Genomic DNA, 17,211 nt, shown 5'->3' with positions numbered 1-17,211 from the left:
CGTGACTGTTTTGAACTTGGTAGAGGGCGCTCTAAACGTTGCATTTTACATCAACTAACTCGTAAAAACAAGGGGCTATGGGTTTATTGGGCAGAAAACAATGATTGCGCTGTTGGAGTAGTGGTCGGGGTTACTTGAGTTCCACGCAATGTTGTCAATGTGGGTTAAAGCTGTGAATTCTGGGGACCACTTACACGGGCCCAGGTCAGTGTCAGACTTTGTTTCGAAACATCTTCATGAATGATAGAGGATCAATGCAGTTCGAGCGAGACTTCTCATCTGGGAACGCCAATAGCACATTATTTATGTGGAAATGTCATTACTGAGCTTGTGGTTCCAACTCGTAAGGGGCTGCTACGAGAACACTCCTCGACGGCTAAGCGAATAGACCCCTTCAGGACTCTAGAAGACCGGGTTATGCAGAGAATCGAGACACCATCTGTTCTGTGTACTAATAGTGAGAAATGAACGTGAATATCCTGGGTGGATAATTCTCATAGGATGTTACATTACTATTACCGCCAAATCTAGTAGACAGGCGCGGAATGAGATAAAGAAACTCCTGTCTGTAACCAGATATGACCATTCACCCTCCTCAATCGCCCTACTGAGCCAAAGGTCCAACCAGAGTCACCTCGTCGATGTGCGAATACGAACTACCACACACAAACTTGAACAAGATCTTGGGGTTATCCCTAGCCTGCTCCTCGCTCCATCGACACGTCGTCGTCATCTCCTGAAACCCTCCATCGGTAGTGGTCGCCGACGTATGGCCCTCTGCCTGGTTGAGTCCACCCCAGACGCAATATATATCGACGCTCCGGCACCCTAGGTCGCCGCCGAAGTCGAGGTCGAGGTTGACATACGCCGAGAGGTCGTACTCCGCTCCCGGCACGATGCGCGAGGCGTCGAGAGTGTTGAAGACGTAGTAGCTAGTCATCGCTCCGCTCGTAGAGAGGCCCAGAGACCAGCCCTGCACCTGCGTGTCCGGGTCGGGGCCGAGGCCCTCGATGCCGCCGTTGAGACCAGACGTCCAGGGTTTGATGGTGCGGCCGTCATTAAAGTCACCGTTGATGAGGATGTTGGTGATGACAGGCTCAGCAGATGAAGTGGTCGATGAGTCGGCCTGGGTAGTGGATGTAGCGAGTGTGGTGCTGTCGGTGGAGACGGTGGTAATAGTAGAAGAAGACTCGACTGTCGAAGAGGCAGACTCGGTGGTGGATGTAGGGGCCGTAGAGCTGTCAGTTGAGATGGTGACAATTGTCGAAGACGTCTCAACTGTCGACGATGCAGACTCGGTAGTTGTAGTAGCAACCGTAGTACTATCAGTTAAAATGGTCGCAACTGAAGATGTCTCAACCGTCGAAGACGAAGTCACATCCGCGCTGCTGCTAGACTTTGGTCTACACAGCGCGGCCTCGGAGCCAGCGACAAAGCTCAAAGCCGCAAACGCGGCAAACAACTTTTGCGAAACCATAGCGAAGGACTGAATGTGAGTTAAAAAAAAAAAAAGGAGAGAACTGAGGTGACCGCGAACTCCCCCAAGAACAGGCGAGGTCTGGACTTTTAAGTAGCCGCTCGCTCATCACGATAGAGCTAGCGCAGGGTCATCAGAATCTAGCTTGGCTCTAGACCCGTCGTCGATTACACGGCGCTTTTAAGCATACTCCCCGAAATCTAAGCCGGTCGATGAGGCATGATGGTTGTAGACATAGACTCTGGTGTTTCCCGACCCTTTCCTCTGATTCTGCTCCTTCAATGCCAAGATATTTGCCAAGGATAGAAGCAAGAGAAGCCAAAACTCTGAGACCCGTGAATTCCATGGTTCTAGATCTAGGTATGGATACGCCCCTTAGGCTTGGACATTCAACTCCCCTGTCAACTTTTCAATAGTTTGAAGAGTGGATATTCAGCTGAGCGAGCTATTTAGTATGCGACTGGGGCTATCCCTGCTGGCTTCTCATCAGTGTCTTTTTATATCCATGGCAGTCATCTTGGAGTTGACGAAGAATATTAAAGGTAAAGGGTTCTTTCTAGGTGTTTGCTCAATGCTCGTGTTAACAAACAACTGTGATTATGTAGCAAGTGCCAGCCAAAACACCACTTAGGTAAGGCTGCCCTTAGTAATTTATATTAAAACCTCTGTACCTCTCAAATAGCAATCTTGGATTAAGAGAAAGGCATTAAAGACAAAGACGAGCTTAACTTCTTATAAAGTCTTGAGACTTTTATTTAATTTTTGTTTCTTTTATTAAACCTTATATAAGATATACCAAACCCATGAGCATGCAAGCAAAGGTCTATACCATGTTATCCATATCCCAATCAAAGTTGTCCAACTCCTGGGACCCAAAAGCGCCAAACAACTCGTTATCACCCGACGGATCAAGGCTTCCACCAGCGCTCGCAGGCCCAAGTCCGAGGTCTGACGGAACTCCACCCATTCCAACATCGAGCATGTTATCGACAGACATGCTGTCACCTTGTACACCTGATGCCGCAGCGGCCATCGCATCTCCCAGCGTCATGTCTGCCGTCTGTAGCATGGCCTGCGCCTCAGGCATGACCATTAGCATCTCAACCCTGCGGTGTAGACGAACCACGATCTCAGCCAGCGCCGCATCCTTCTTCTGAAGCTTCTTGCAACCTTCTGCCTCGGCCTTCAACATCTCACGGAGCGTGCGCTGGCGCTGCAAAGATGGAGGCATGTTGCCGTTCGCATCGAGCATGCCAACAGGGGCATCCTTGATAGCGTCGGGGGCGCAGATCAGCGACGTAGCAACGTCATACACGCTGTTGGCGTTTCCTGCCTCGGTCTGCTGCCTCACCTCTTCCAAGATGATGTGCAACAGCCGCTTCGACCCGAGGAGCTTGAGGGCTGCAAGCATCTGGCGATGGGTATACGAGGTCGGCATGCTGTTGATCGCTGGGTGCATGCTCCAGTGCACTAAGCCCTGGATGTTGTGCTTGATGGCACTGGCAAGTCCGTTCGTGGCCGTCGAAGTCCAGGACTCGAGTTCGTTGATGTCGGCACCTCCTGTCCGTCGGGACAACGGGATGCTGTCCTTGAGTGCCCGTAGAAGGGGCTCGATATCCTGGTTCTTCGGATCGCGCCTCTGGTATGTCCGGAGGGCATGTTCGAGGGGTTTCGCAATGAGATTCTTGACAGACGACAGCATCGTACTCGCTTCTCCCGATATGCTGCTGGGCAGAAGGATAAGCTGAAGGACCTTGATAACGGACTTGGCCTCCTTCTGGTCGACCCAGAGATAATCTGACAGGAACCGGATAGCCGGCACGAGAGATGGCAACAAGAACGTATCTACCAGATCTGCGTTTTGGCGTTAGTACCTCAAAAGGTCATCAAATAGTCCTCCAGAGTCATTATAAACTCATGAAATATCCTTCCCAAGTTACTATTAGAGTACTCACATTCGACGCCCCCCTTTAGGCTCTCATCATTAAGATAGCCGTGCGCATAGGCAACCACAATGTTCTGGAACAACGTTGCCACCAACAGATAGAATTCTTGCGGCGGACAGGAAGACATTAATTCGTCGCCAAGGCCGCCGGCTTCGGTGTCGAACAGACCGTGGATCCATCCGCCTAGATGTCCGTTTTCCTGTTCTGTCAACTCGTCGCCTTGTCGTGCGATATGTCCACGTCCGATAATCTTCGCCACACATGAGTCTGGTCCGATCGCCCCGACATCTGTTGCCGTTAGGTTATATCGGTAGGCAAACGCCAAGACCAGCAGGAGAATGGAGCCGAATTCTTCGTAAACTGGTTGATACTCGCCTTGGTCCTCTTCATACCGCCAGTTATCGAGCAATTGGCATAAGGGCTCCAGGATTGTCGGCAACTTCTCAAACAGAAGAATCACATCTAATGATTGGGGTTTCGCTGCCAACTGACTGCACAGGAGCTTTAGAGACATCGTCTCCTTGCTATGGCAGTATTGTCGCAAGAGCTATGACTGTCAGTCGGCAAACATACGCGGCACACGGCCTCGAGTTGCTCACCTCGATGAGGGCTTGACAGACGGCACCGACATTGCCGTCCATCTTGTCAAGCTCTGGAATTAAGCCTTGGATCTTGTCCGTGTCGGACAGACAGTCCTGAACAAGTTTCTCTTTCGAGTACTTTTGCAATGACGGTTCGTCCGACAGAGAGATCTCGCCGAGGATTCTTTCCACGTGGTCTCTCTGCACAAGACCATGAAGGACACATGAGGCGCAAAACTCCTCTCTGACGCTTTCAGTATACGGATTGTTATTGCGAGACTCGTCAAACATGAGTGAGGCCGTCGGGAACAGGCTGGTGTCGACATGATGCAGTGCTTCTGTGATGCAAAACTCGGCAGACGTGCCCGGGAACTCAGGAGGGCAAAGTTGATATAGAAGTAGAGGAAGCTTGTTGATCAGGTATGAGCGCAAAAGATGAGCATCTTTCTGTCCCTCGTTACGAAACACAGCATTGGCTAGTATATCGAATGATGCTAGGATCAGGTCAATCGCGCTAGATTGAACGTCTCCTTGGTACTTGTTGTTCATGTAAGAGAATAGAGCGTTGTCATCCAGAATGGGGCGCCCAATAAGCTAAGGTCTACTATTATTATAAGGAAGCATTTTGAATGAGGTTATTACTGACCGCAGCGTTGAGGTAAATATATAGCCCTGCTCGGGTATTACTGATGGGAATCTCAGGTATCACAAAGTTTTCCAGTCCAACTGTGGAATCCAGAAGTTCATCCATGGCGGCATTAGCAACCTGCTTTTTCTTATCCGCAGGATCGAGACTCGCAAGGGTCTCGGTTCGAAAGAGCTCCAGTTTCTCGGTGAGCTCAGGCACAAGCTGCAGGGTTGGTACGAAGCTTGCTAGACTAGCAGCCAGTTCTTTTCGGGCGTCTGTCACAAAGTCAGCGTTTGATCATCAAGATCTGCGGGTTTAGGCACCTTTGGCAAATGGTTTGCTGACAGCCTTAACCAGTATGTCATTCTCACAAAGACGCAGAAGCAGCGCCACAAGGCCGGCTCGAGCCGACTCCATCTCATCTCTAATCTGCGGAGAATGCAGTTGCCCGAGCATGTCGGCCGCAAAGGCCGTAGACGCAGCCGTAAACAATGTCATGTACTTGGAAATGATCTTGACGACGTCCAACGCAATCGTCGAATCTGGGATAGCCCTGCCTTCCACTACCGCCTTCGTAAGGCTGTAGAAGATGGCTTCTTCGGCCCAGTACGAGCTCTTCCAATGCTTGATGTGTGGTGTCTTTGGCGGTTGCGCCGCCTCGTTCTTGTTGTCGCCATCGTTGGGCTGCTGCTGCGCCTGGGCATGTGAAGACGAGTATTTATAGAGAGCCTGCAATACGGATGGTGTATCGATATAGCTCAATCGCGTGAGCACTTGTAGATACGGAGGGATTCGAGGGTCGAGGCTGTTGTCGTTGGAGGGTTGCGGTCGCAAGAAGAAGTCGGCGATGACGGCGGGGGGTAGAGGATGTTCGGCGTAAACCTGCTGCACCAAGACCTCGAATCGATCCGAATCAACACGTCTGGCGATGCAGCGGGAAACAAATGTTTTCCAGAAGTCGATGGTTGCGCGCAAGGCGCCCTGCGCAGCGGTGCGACTATCCATGTTGATGGTGGTGTTGATGTCGATCGATGATGGTTCAAAGAGGAAGATCTGTTTATGCGCCGACAGAAGAAGGAAACCGATCCATGAGTCAGGCCTGCCCGGGCAACGAGCGCTTGCTGCCTGCAGTATAGATATACTTTGTCGTAAGGAGAGTTCGTTGTAGGTGGGAGCTTTGAAGCTTCAACTGCAGGCGCGAAGAGCCGGTCGGGTGGGACCTTGAATGTTGCGACCGTGACGCGGAATGGTTCCGCGTCAGACAGAAGGCATGATAGTTCTCTAAGGGTGGTCAAAGAGGGTTGCTAGAAGTGATAGAGTAATTAATAAAATAGATCCAAGGTCATATAAGTGATTAGAAGATTATTTTAGATTTTTCTTATAGATTTTAGGTAAATTATAATAAATATCTTTGAGTAGAGTTGGACTACCTTAGTTTTGACAGATAGAAGACCACGGCCGACAGGTCATCATAGGAGATGGGACATGACAACATGACGAAACAAAGAGGAGGCAATACAAGTTGCAATGCTGAATTTGCTGAATGGCTCCCTTTTTGTATATCGACTGTTTGTAGTGACTTAGGCGTCAACAGTCGGTCAATTGAAGCATCATCTCACTCCCTCACAGAACGGATATGGGCCGAATCAGCTTTTTGGTTCAGGTCACCTACAAGATGAGACGGATGTCTTGTGGGCAGACCTCCCCAATGCCTATAGTCATAGAGTGACACTCTTGTCCAGGTCTATGCTAGATGTTGTTTGTCACACCAGGCACGATCCCCTCGAGAATCTCCACCAGTTCATCCCACACCCTCCGTGTCAATCTCTCTCCTTCGTCACCCTGCATGATGCGAGGAGGTTCATGTAGCTTGGCATCAAACATGAACCGTCCATGTGTCTCGTCTCCCGCAAACGCTGCGACGAGCAGGGTTCGTGACCCCATCTCGGCTGTCCGTGCAAACAAAGCAGTGACAAGCTTAAAGATCAAGTTGAACGGGAACGGGAATCGCCTAAAGAGTTGTGTGCCGCAAAAGCCAGGGTGAAGGCAGTTGACGATTATGTGGCCTTTGCCTGATGCATCAACGGCCTCAGCGAGCTTTGCCGTGACCATGACCTGCATCATCTTGGAGACATTGTAACGCTCTAGCACGTCCGTCTTTGCATCCAGCGCTTTGAAGATGTTCTCTGACTCACGCTCCGGGAGAGGGCTCTTTCAAATTGTTAGCCAAAGAACCTGTTGAGTTGTCGAGAACACGTACCGCGGTGGCTGCATCAGATGACACGACGACGATATGGGGAACCAGGTTGAACTTGGTCGCCGTGCGCCTCATGATAGGCAGCACCAACATCGTGAGCAGAAATGTGGAAATGACATTTACAGTCAACGTAGATTCATGACCCTCGATCATCTCGCGCGTGAATATGAGCAGACTGGCGTTGTCGACCAGTATATCCAAGCGACCCAACTTGTCGACACGCGCGGCAAACTCGCGCACGCTGTCGAATGACGCCATGTCGAGTTGCCAGACCTCGACTACGTCCTTCTTTCCCGTCGTCTCCTCAATATCCTTCTTGGCTTCTTCGCCCTTGTCGAGGTTGCGACACCCCAGGATGACCTTGGCGGCCCCGAGGCGCACAAAGTGACGCGATGCTTCGCGACCAAGGCCTGATAGACAGTCGACGTCAGTATCGATCGGATAATGATGACAGCTTCTTAATATTACCGCTGTTGGCACCCGTAACGACGACTACACTGCCCGAGCAGTCCTTTTCTGGGTAGGGCATGGTGATGAACCCACTCCGGGCCATGTTGTAGACGAGGGTATTCATGGTGGCTGGCCGACAGTTGTCGCGCGATTGAATGGTGTATACAAGCCCGTTGATATGATCGAGACAGATCCAAGCCTTGAGATGGCCAGAATCAATGAGTGTCAAAGTGGTCAGTCAATCTGACAGCTCGAATGTAACTTCTAAGTTATCGCTAACCCATGTCGTCCCAGCTCGGGTTGTGGATTTCCCCAGACGGAGGGAGGCGCATCATGTCACTAGTTTTGGCGACACCACCAAACTATACAATGAATATGCAACGATTAAAGATTCATTTATTAGAAAGGAAAAAATCTAGAGGCAAAGCAAGAAACTGCAGAGCATGTGGGGGGATATAAATATTCCAACAACGCCGTCAAGTGCAATAAACACCAAAAAACGCACTCTCTCACTTCTCAAATGTCACCGACATGGTCCTCTTGCCAGCAGCCCAGCCACCAGCGTAGTCGGTGCCCAGGTACCGTCCCTTCATGAACCAGATCAGGAAGCTAAACATCTTCATCGTGCCCATCTGGCCAGTGGCCCTGCTGCGTCCCAGAGTCAGAGCAAAGATCTCCTTCTTGTTGACGGCGTACTCGGGAGCCTCGCCCGACTCGAGGTAGGCGGGGAGTGCCTTGAGCATGTGCCTGGACTGCGCCTCGGCGTGCATCAGCTTAGGAACCTCGAGGTTTCCAGCGTCGCCCACGACAAAGATGTTCTTGTGGCCCTCGACCTGGAGGCGTGTGGTCTGCTTGATGTAGTTGCGGCCGTCGAGAAGCTCCTTGGGCACGAACTCGGTGTTGGGGACGATGCCCGTGGCGGGGAGGTAGGCCTGCGCCGTGATGGTCTTTGTCGTGCCGTCCGAGGCCCGAAGCTCGAGGACGATGTCGGAGGATCCGGGCGTGGGAGTTGCACTTGCGACGGTCGTGTTGGGGATAAGCTTGACCTTGAGCTTCTCGAGCTCCTTCTGGGCCTGCTTGCGGACGGCATCGGTGGCAGGGGCCGCGAGGGGAAGGTTCTCAGAGTAGATGAAGACGACCTCCTTCTTGCCGTGCTGAGAGTACTCGAAGCCAAGCTCACCAGCCGTCTCAGAACCGGTCATGCCACCACCAGCGACGACAATTGTCTTGGCATTGCTGATCTGGTTCTGAAGCTGATGCAGCTTGTTCTTGGTCTCCTCGGTAGTTCCCAGGCTCTTCCAGATCATATCATCCCGAGTCCTCGAGCCAGTAGCGATGACCAGAGTGTGGTAGTTGACCTCACGAACCGCAGCAGTGCCATTGAGCTCAACACCGACAATGTTGGACGAAGGGTTCAGTGACACAGCCTTGCCCTGGATCCACTCAAACTTGTCGGAGGGATACTCCTTGAAAGTGGGCTCGAAAGGGATCAGGACCTTTTCGTCGGCGAGCTGACCAGGGACGACGGCGCGGGGCATGGCGATGGGCCAGTGGAAGTGGGTGTTGGGAGAGACGACGACGATCTTGAGGTCCTTTCGCTTGATGACATGGTTGACCATAGTCTGGCGGATGATGGGGAGGGCGGCAGGGCCAGCGCCGAGGACCACGATGGTCTTGACGTTGTCAGTCATGGTGAAGGTAGTGTAGTTGGATTTGGTGGTGTAAGTCGTCGAGATGTAGCAGGAGTCGGAAAGTCGAAGATCCTGTGCCAATTAAATTGTATGTGATTATAGATTATCGTCCTCAATTGAATCTCGATATAGACAAACTATTCGAGTTCTTGGGCTTGTTTGCTGAGCTTGGTGAGTGAGGTGGATGTGAACGAGATGCTTCATTCGGAACCAGCAGCCTCTAAATACCACAAGAACATCGCAGACATTTCAAACAAGAGACAACAAGACCCACCAAAAAAGACATTTGTCACCCATCGCTTGCTTTCAAAGCGGCTCTCAAATCCATCATGCAAAATTAAACAAAGCCCCCCCAGGCCGCGCGCCGACCGGCGACTTTTCCACACACAGGGGGGACCGCAAAGTTTGCCAGGGCTAGAAATCCACGATGTGGGAGAGGCTTCTTTGTATTTCAAACGGATGGATGTCTGGGGCATTCCCCCGTGTAGCCGCGCGCTGTGGCCGTCGGGTCGAGTCCCGCGCGGGAGGTGTCACCGGCGCGGGCCAATCACGGCTCTTGACGCCGGCGTCCCCCCGCCCTACCGAGCGCCGGACCTTTCAAGACAGCCGGCGTTGGGGTCGGGTAGATTTGTAAGTTTGCGAGATTCCAAGCGAGTGAGCGAGCTGACGACTTGTGACACGTGAGATTTCTCTTGGCCGGCATTTGGGAACATGATCTGATTTGGGGGCGGAATGATAAGCTTCTCTTGCATCGGTAAGTAGGCAGTGTTTGCTGCTGCACCTCGAAGCTATCATGTAACCCAAGACATGCCATTTCCTTGAGAAAACTCCCCGTATTCGGCGCCATCATTCAACATTGCCAAGTTCTTCCAAACTTTAATCAACGGCACATGCAGCAGATCAACAATAGCTCTACAGTAGCACCACCTCCAGAGACAAGCCATATCAGTCAGGTCTAGACCCTCCAACTATCGGTTCCCTCGTTCAATTACTCCGGCGATTCGGAAAGCTCCAACAATCCGAGGATCCCATCCCTTGCTGCCAGGCGCCACACCACCAATAAGCGACTTGCCAGCGAGATTAGACTGCCCAATTCGGGGGCCCAGAGTCGACTCCACTCAAAGGTTAAGACTTTAATTTAATGTCATAGAAACACCACGAAGAGGATCTATCTGATGACTACGAATGAAGAGGGAGTTGGACATTGCCATGTCAAAGAATCTCGAGATGTCAAGCGATGATATCCCGGTTGATGGCAGACTGCGCTATTACTGCCAACCCCCCCGGTCAAGTCAATTGAGATAGGTACCCTCGAGTTTATGAAGTACACGTGATGCAATACCTGCTTGTGTTTGGCCTTGAACATTGACCTCGTCAACCACTACAAGTCAATTCTATAACACGCATCACGTGTCATCACGGATAATATCAGTCATGACACTCGCACCCCTGGCATTCGCCTAGTTAGGCGTTCAAGCTGTACTGTAGGCTCTCTTATTTCATCAACTGACTCATGGACCCGAAGCTACTCATTCTTGAGTAGGTACTATGATGAACTACTCGCTTCCGAACTTTACAGAGGGATAGGAGTGTTCTCGTTTAGGGTATCTCACCTGTCAGATACGTCAGACCAAACATCAACGACATCATCGGCAACTTTTCTACCACAAATTTCAATCAGTGTCAGGAGTACCCTTGACCTTCCCGTGCTGCAATACGTCGTTCGAATCACTCGAATCTGAGAAATTGCGTAGTTCGTGACGCCGCCTCTCGACAGAATCTACAGAAGCTCATGGAAACACCTCTCGGTTCTGATGCCCAATGACGGCAGCCTGAACATCTTGACATCAGAAGTCAACCGGTTGTCACTTCTCAAGCCTAACCCATCATCTCGATCCCATGCCCGTCCCGAAAGGCAAATACCCGAGTGGCTGCAGGCATGCTGTCGAGGGTGTGCAATGACGAGTTTACCCTCGTCCAACCATCTGGCCTTTGGTGGCTCTGAAAGGCAATGACATCTCGACGTGGATTTGAACCATCGTCAGAGAAAACACCGAGTCGACAATATCTAGTTCAGAATGTCATCCCATCTAGCTATTGATCGTCATAGGCAGGCGAGGTTGAAATTCCGTTGCCTTTCCAGGTAAAAGGACACTGGGGTGGTGGTGCAGCTCAACGTCATATTCCTCGGAGGCGCTGTAGTATGATGCAAAATTTCGCCGCAGCGCAACCCACCAACACCTGCGGCGTTTCTGCCTCCTCAGGAACAAACAGTAAATTCCCCGAAGCAAAGCCAGCGTTGACAGTCTGGAGAAGAGTCGGATATCGGGTCATGGTGACGCTAGAAGATGTCGAAGAGGTGGGGAGCTCTTGGCCTGCACCTATGTCATTTCTCGCATACGACGTCAAAAGAAGCATTGGAGCAAGGATTGGGTTAAGGAGAGGGAGGGGCGAGGGTTGGGGCCGACAGGCTTGACACACCCTCAAACCCTTGAGCAAAGATGGGCCCAAGCCCAAGTCTAGAACGATTGACCCAGCTTGACTCAGCTCAAGAGTGACATTGAGGCTTTTGGGATAATCGAGCCAAGTTTGACCACCAGTGTCGTCATCACGTGTGTGGACAGATGATCTGGAGGCGACTCGACGAGGGTGATAGGCAAGGTATCCATATTGAGTAAGTAGCTTGCCTCAACAGGCTGAGATGAGGAAGCTGCCGTCCAGGGTCGAGGATCATGAGCTTCTCTTTGGGTAAGAGGCAAGCTGAATTGAGCAAGACGCCGTTTGCGACACTCACGAACCGTGGCCTTGGAAGCCCAGTGGGGTCAAGCGTACCTGGAAAGATGAGGCCCTTGATGCCTCCTGATGTCGAACGAAGCTGTGCCAGGCTGGATGGCTACAGTACCTTGACCAATGACGCAGATGGAATGTTGGAAGATGGCCTAGCCTTGTGGACGGGTTGTGGTCCAAGCTCATGACGCTCGAGGTGCAGGCAGCGTAACGTAAGAGGCGAAACGGTGGATGAGGCAAGAAATATGACGGTGTAGCATCGCACAAAGAAAGGAGGCTCAAGTCAATGAATTGTTTGTTGATTAATGGTTGGTGGTCCGCGTTGGGCTCCGTTTCTTCCCTGGAACCTAGCGAAACCCTCGAGGTGACATCAGCGGGAGGGGCTTTTTTGGCGTGGGCGGGGGTCAGTGACCTCACTGGCGCTGTGGGGTGTCGCAGAGGATGCCGTCATTGGCCCACTCAGAAGCTGAAGTTCCGTGTTGGGAGAGCAAGAGAGTGAGGGAGTGCTGATTATGAGTTGATACTGTGGTTGTGGTTCGACGTAATTGCGCTTCCTCTCTTGGCTCCGTTTCTCTCTTTCGAGTCAATCCGTTTTCGTGGCGTGCCGTTCAATGACAGAATGGAGAAGTCCATCTGTGGTGGTGGCGGCAGAGACTCCCGTCGTTCGGTGACTATCGACGTCAGAACAGTTGATGGACTCAGGGGGTGTATTGATCCTCGAGGTTCCAGTGCCTAGGATAGATGACCATATCCAATATTCGGTGTAAAGAGTCCATCCAAGTCAAAGATCCTTCTCGTCAGGTGCAACACCATGCAAGCAGTACCATTAGCCTTTTTTCGAGGCCGGAGCCCTGGGCAAATAAGGGGAATGGGGAAATTCAGGGTCCCCTCCAGATCGAGGATTTGGCTCGGGACCATGGGGAATTGGCGACAATCCCATGGTGCCTCGGCCGAGCCCGCTCCCATGATTCTCACTTTTGCTACCCCCTCCCGAGCATTCCCCACGTTCTCTCGATGGCGGTCGCAGTTGAGCCTCAAAGGGAGATAATCTCTCATTCTTGTTCCCTCTAGTTGTCCAATCACTCCAACTCTCGCCGGTCCACATGGGGTCCCTCGATGTCGACAACTTCGCCCTCTGTTGGGGATCTCAACGGTACGTACTCCCGCCAGTCTCGAGTAATCCAGTGAGCGCGGAACAGAGCATCCCCTAGACCCGGATGCCAATCCCGGGATGCTTGTCCTCCGGCTTGCAGCGATGATCCCTCGGTGCTAAAATGTCTCGGATCATCATTTCTGTTTTGTGCCGCACTGGGTCAGACCCAGATGAATCGTTGTGCTCTCACCCCAGCAGCCGCGTGACCCGCCCCAGGAGGAGGTGAGCGAGAATGTTGGCCCTTTCGAGTGCGTGTGCCTGCGTGATTATCGAGCAGGGTCTCATGGACAGGAAATGCTGAATGGAAACCTGAAGTTTCAGAGTCTGCAGTGGTCTAGAACTACTCTGTGCCCGCCTGTCAACGCAGAGACTGCATGCCACTCGGCCCATGATTATCTTTTCCTGCACGTCTCTTTCCGGCTTCTTCTCGACAGGCAGATAGGCAAGACCCGTGAGGTGTGACGATGACTTCAGTGCCGGACCCGGATCAGCAGGGTCTTTCCACGTCCGTCTTGTTGTGTTCCGTGCCACTGGGGGAGATCAATGCCGGCGAGCCAAGACTTGCTCCCAGGGCTGATCAGAGGATCCCGGAAAGCTTTGTTTCTGGCTGCTCAGTGGCGTCTCGTCTCGTACAGTAACGGCCATACTGTCATCCTCTCGTGCCGTAGCCTCGTCGTCGTCTGTGCAAGTGGCAAGCAAGCAAGAAAGCACGGGAAAAATGTGGGAGAAAGGACCCTGAACGACCGGGGGTTGTCTTGCAGCAAATCAGAAGCCATCTCCCTTGCCCGCATGCATGCGTATGGCATGGGTCAAGGACGCAGGGATCCAATGTCTCTACCTGCAGAGTGAGGATCCCTTGAAAAAGCTTACTGCGGCAACTGCTCATCGAAAACTCGTCCAGTTACGACATTCACCTGCGCTAGGAGACGACAATCACCGCCGATCAACAGAGGGTGCGGCCAAAGGGGATTGGGCCGTCGACCGAATGACTGCCCCCCGCCGGAAACTGATTGTTGAGCTCCGGTTTGTGGGATTGATTGATTACCCGCAGCGTGAGCTCTCTCGTGTGTTGTGTGTGTTGCCGTGCTTGCCCGTTGATGGCATCACGGGTATGACACGCAAGAAAGAAAGGGTCCATCCACACACACTCCCTTTCCCCTCCCCCTCCCACACACCCCCCATTACGCAGAATCAATCGTTATCCTCGAGTGGATGGATTTTCAAGGGACCTGGGGGTGGAAGCTTGCAGCCCACTGATCCACACACAAACCACCCGCTGCTCTTCTCTTCTCCGCTCCTTTGGGCATTCTGGCCTGGACGGCTTCTGGTATAATAAGACTCTGTATTCCCCCCTCGTAGACAGACTTTTTTCTTTATTCCAGTATCAGCATCTACCACTATAACAGTTCAGCCTCATCATCTCTTGACTAGACGGCTATTTCCACTACAAGCCTTGATCATCACTCAACTCTACACTCGTACACTCACCGATAAACATCACCACCGCCATCATGCCCGCTCGATCTGAAGCCTATACCGTCTCCATGCCTCTCTCTCCTCCTCCTCCCCAGAACCTCTCCAGCTACTCGCGCTTCATGCATGCCCACACCAAGCGTCAGATGGAGGCTTCCGGAGCCCGGTCGCCTCCTAACGGCTCGACTCCCCGTTTCGCTGCCTCGCCCACCATCACCAACGGCACCAGCACCACGCACTATCAATAAATGACGGGCGTCGTCATCACCAGCAGGAAAACATCCGCGCAAACTCGGATCGAATTTTCTTTGGCCGGCAAAGTTGGCGAATTTCCCCAATGACATCAAATACGACGTCAAGGGTGGCGAACAACAACCCAGCCCCTCTGGTCTGACAGCAAAGGGCTCAAACAAACAAACGAACACGACTCTCATCTCTCTCTTCACTCTCAAGTGAAATCATATTGCCCGGCGTACGGAGGAGCCAAAAGCAAAATCCCCGCCATTTTCAAATGGCGAATTGGCCTGTCTTTATTGTCTTTTTTTTGAGCGGGAGAAACAAACACTCGGTGCAAGGCGTTTCGGCTGCGATTATGTCCTGTTTTTGGACACGACATGGGGTTACAGCGAGAACAGGGGGTACACAGCATTCAGAGGAGGATTGGAATAAGGGAACCAGCTCCTAGCCATTGCAATTAGCGAATGATACACGAATTGATGATTCGACTCTTTTCAATCAACTTCTCTTCAATTCTCGTGCTGCGTGATATTATGCGATGCGTGCGAATCCTGCCAAAGCGTTCCAAGCCAACACAGCAAGTCTTGACTCGAGAAACAAGTGTTTCGCCGAATTCTTGACCAGCTGCGCCATAACTGCGCGACTTGATGCCAAGATGGTATATTGAGATTTGCCTTGCTGCCTTGGTTCCAAACTCCGAACTCCGTGTGCTGTAATTTGCCATAATTCAATCTGCCGTTATCGTAGAATCTTGGCGTGTCCCAACTCCTCCCACTCCGTTTCCTGCCTTTAAACCAGCGATGGCTTCTTCTTGATTCCAAGCAGAGCCGAATGATTCTTCTTCTTCTTGACGACTCGCTTGAACGACGGAGCTGCTGCCTCTGGTTCTGGGTTTGCCACCACAACCGCACCCGCGCTTGGTGATGGTCCTGCGCTACTCTCTGCTGCCTGTTCTGCGGGGCCGTCTTCGGTAACTGTGTCCAGCTGCGCTCGCGCCGCAGCAAATGCCCTCTTGGCCGCTTCATCGTCCTCCCTCTCCTGTCGCTCCCGCTCCTCGTCCTCGCTTCGTATGATCGAATCAGCAAAGTCGATACCCTCTTTTTCTGATCGGTTGATGCGTGCGTTTCGTTGTCGAATCTCGTCCAGTGCGTCTGCTGCCGCCATCTCTCGCTGCGCGTCCGCGTTCTTGGCCTCCAGATCCGCCATGGCATCCTTCTCCTCCTCGCCTGCGGCCTCTGCCTCCTCGCGCTCCAGCCGATTAAGCCTTTCTTCGTCAGTTTCCTCCTCCGCAGCGCGGTTGCGCCATGGTTCCATGCTTCGGACCGCCCCCGACACTATGGCATAATCGTTGTTTTTCGGGTCAGTTCGGAACCTGATTTCAGCGCTGCATCGAGTACATCGAATGGAGAAAAAAAACACTTGAATTCCAAGGTACTTTTCGTCGACGGGAGTTTCTTTTCTACTGTTGAACTTCCTTCCTTAATGATAACTGGTTAGTTTTATTCCTTAATGAAGGAAGAGGGCTCAAACCTTTGTAGATGTACTCGCCACTGGATATGGTTAGCATGAGTGTTCACAGAAGGCAGAGAGAAGCGGAAGGGAGAGGATATTGTGAAACTTACCAGGTAGTGCATTTCATTGACCAGGGTGCCATAAGCTGACAAGATGTTAGCAATCTATAGTAAGATGAAGCGATTCTAGAGGCACATACACGAACTGTCTGCACTCGGGGCCCTGAAGCCTTCGGTCCCCTCCTTCGGGTGATATCATTGGGGTTGAAGTCAGGCGGGTAGTACTTCTGGAGGACCTGTTCTCTAGTTAGTAGGAAAGAGCAGCGAAAAATCCATATAATACATACCTTTCGCTCTGACATGGTCGCGACGGGGTTGGTGATGCGTTTTTTGGTGTTTGTTTTGAGGAAATGGGAAATGCGGCCTAGAAAACGACGTAACTCAGTCACACGTGACAGTGCTAGGCAGTGCTGAACGGGGCTGACCTGGCAGTGGTGAACAGCAGCCCCACTGTCGTGTTGATGCCAGTGCCAGAACGGTGGCAGACTGGGTTTTTACCTTTGCCTGGGTAAATCTTGTAAGCAAACAATCTCGAGCTTTCCACATTCTCTGCCTAATATGGGGCCTCTTCTACTTCATGGTATCCATTGATGTTGGGTTGATTATTAATGTAAGTCATGTTGAAAAGTATGTCGGCTGCTATGTTAACCGCCCGATCTATCTGTTAGAAGAGATGCATATAATTAGTAATCTTTTCTTCCTAATAGCTCATCTGAGTTTCTGTTCCATGAGCTTTTTTTCTGTCCTTGGTTATCTCTTCAGGGTCTTTGTGCTGGGCGGAAATATCTGAACGGTCAGATGAAGGATTGACAGCAAGAGCGCCATGAAGTTCATCTACCAAAGCAGTAGCAATAGTATATTAGTGACAGAAACCAGGAAGCTAAGTAACTCCTACTTGATTCACAGGTTAGATATTTGCGAGACGCAGAAGCAAAAAGTCAACAAGTTCTCCATGGTGTT

The 17,211-nt window shown here is 51.7% G+C and overlaps 6 protein-coding genes across 6 annotated transcripts; 1 reads left to right on the top strand and 5 right to left on the bottom strand.

Moving 5' to 3' along the window:
• Positions 1-604: 604 nt before the first annotated feature.
• NCS57_01119800 (uncharacterized protein) lies at positions 605-1,477 on the bottom strand (the record flags this gene model as incomplete). The annotated part of the gene is made up of 1 exon (XM_053060919.1): positions 605-1,477. The coding sequence occupies one exon, from the start codon at positions 1,475-1,477 to the stop codon at positions 605-607; it is 873 nt and encodes a 290-aa protein (XP_052909305.1).
• Positions 1,478-2,300: 823 nt separating this feature from the next.
• NCS57_01119700 (Mediator of RNA polymerase II transcription subunit 5) lies at positions 2,301-5,637 on the bottom strand (the record flags this gene model as incomplete). The annotated part of the gene is made up of 5 exons (XM_053060918.1): positions 2,301-3,331; positions 3,433-3,970; positions 4,023-4,598; positions 4,651-4,907; positions 4,956-5,637. The coding sequence occupies 5 exons, from the start codon at positions 5,635-5,637 to the stop codon at positions 2,301-2,303; spliced, it is 3,084 nt and encodes a 1,027-aa protein (XP_052909304.1).
• A 744-nt stretch (positions 5,638-6,381) lies between these two features.
• On the bottom strand, positions 6,382-7,463 carry NCS57_01119600 (uncharacterized protein; the record flags this gene model as incomplete). Its single annotated transcript, XM_053060917.1, has 3 exons — positions 6,382-6,843; positions 6,893-7,299; positions 7,358-7,463. The coding sequence occupies 3 exons, from the start codon at positions 7,461-7,463 to the stop codon at positions 6,382-6,384; spliced, it is 975 nt and encodes a 324-aa protein (XP_052909303.1).
• Positions 7,464-7,848: 385 nt separating this feature from the next.
• NCS57_01119500 (Pyr-redox-2 domain-containing protein) lies at positions 7,849-9,030 on the bottom strand (the record flags this gene model as incomplete). Its single annotated transcript, XM_053060916.1, has 1 exon — positions 7,849-9,030. The coding sequence occupies one exon, from the start codon at positions 9,028-9,030 to the stop codon at positions 7,849-7,851; it is 1,182 nt and encodes a 393-aa protein (XP_052909302.1).
• Positions 9,031-14,481: 5,451 nt separating this feature from the next.
• NCS57_01119400 (uncharacterized protein) lies at positions 14,482-14,691 on the top strand (the record flags this gene model as incomplete). The annotated part of the gene is made up of 1 exon (XM_053060915.1): positions 14,482-14,691. One exon carries the CDS (start codon positions 14,482-14,484, stop codon positions 14,689-14,691), a length of 210 nt encoding a protein of 69 aa, XP_052909301.1.
• A 778-nt stretch (positions 14,692-15,469) lies between these two features.
• NCS57_01119300 (Splicing factor YJU2) lies at positions 15,470-16,553 on the bottom strand (the record flags this gene model as incomplete). The annotated part of the gene is made up of 5 exons (XM_053060914.1): positions 15,470-16,158; positions 16,211-16,230; positions 16,303-16,337; positions 16,392-16,487; positions 16,539-16,553. 5 exons carry the CDS (start codon positions 16,551-16,553, stop codon positions 15,470-15,472), a joined length of 855 nt encoding a protein of 284 aa, XP_052909300.1.
• Between the last annotated feature and the right edge of the window lie 658 nt (positions 16,554-17,211).

This window comes from Fusarium keratoplasticum, chromosome 9 (genome assembly GCF_025433545.1).
Source record: "Fusarium keratoplasticum isolate Fu6.1 chromosome 9, whole genome shotgun sequence".
NCBI lineage: Eukaryota > Fungi > Ascomycota > Sordariomycetes > Hypocreales > Nectriaceae > Fusarium > Fusarium keratoplasticum.
This window is presented reverse-complemented; position numbering and strand designations above follow the sequence as displayed.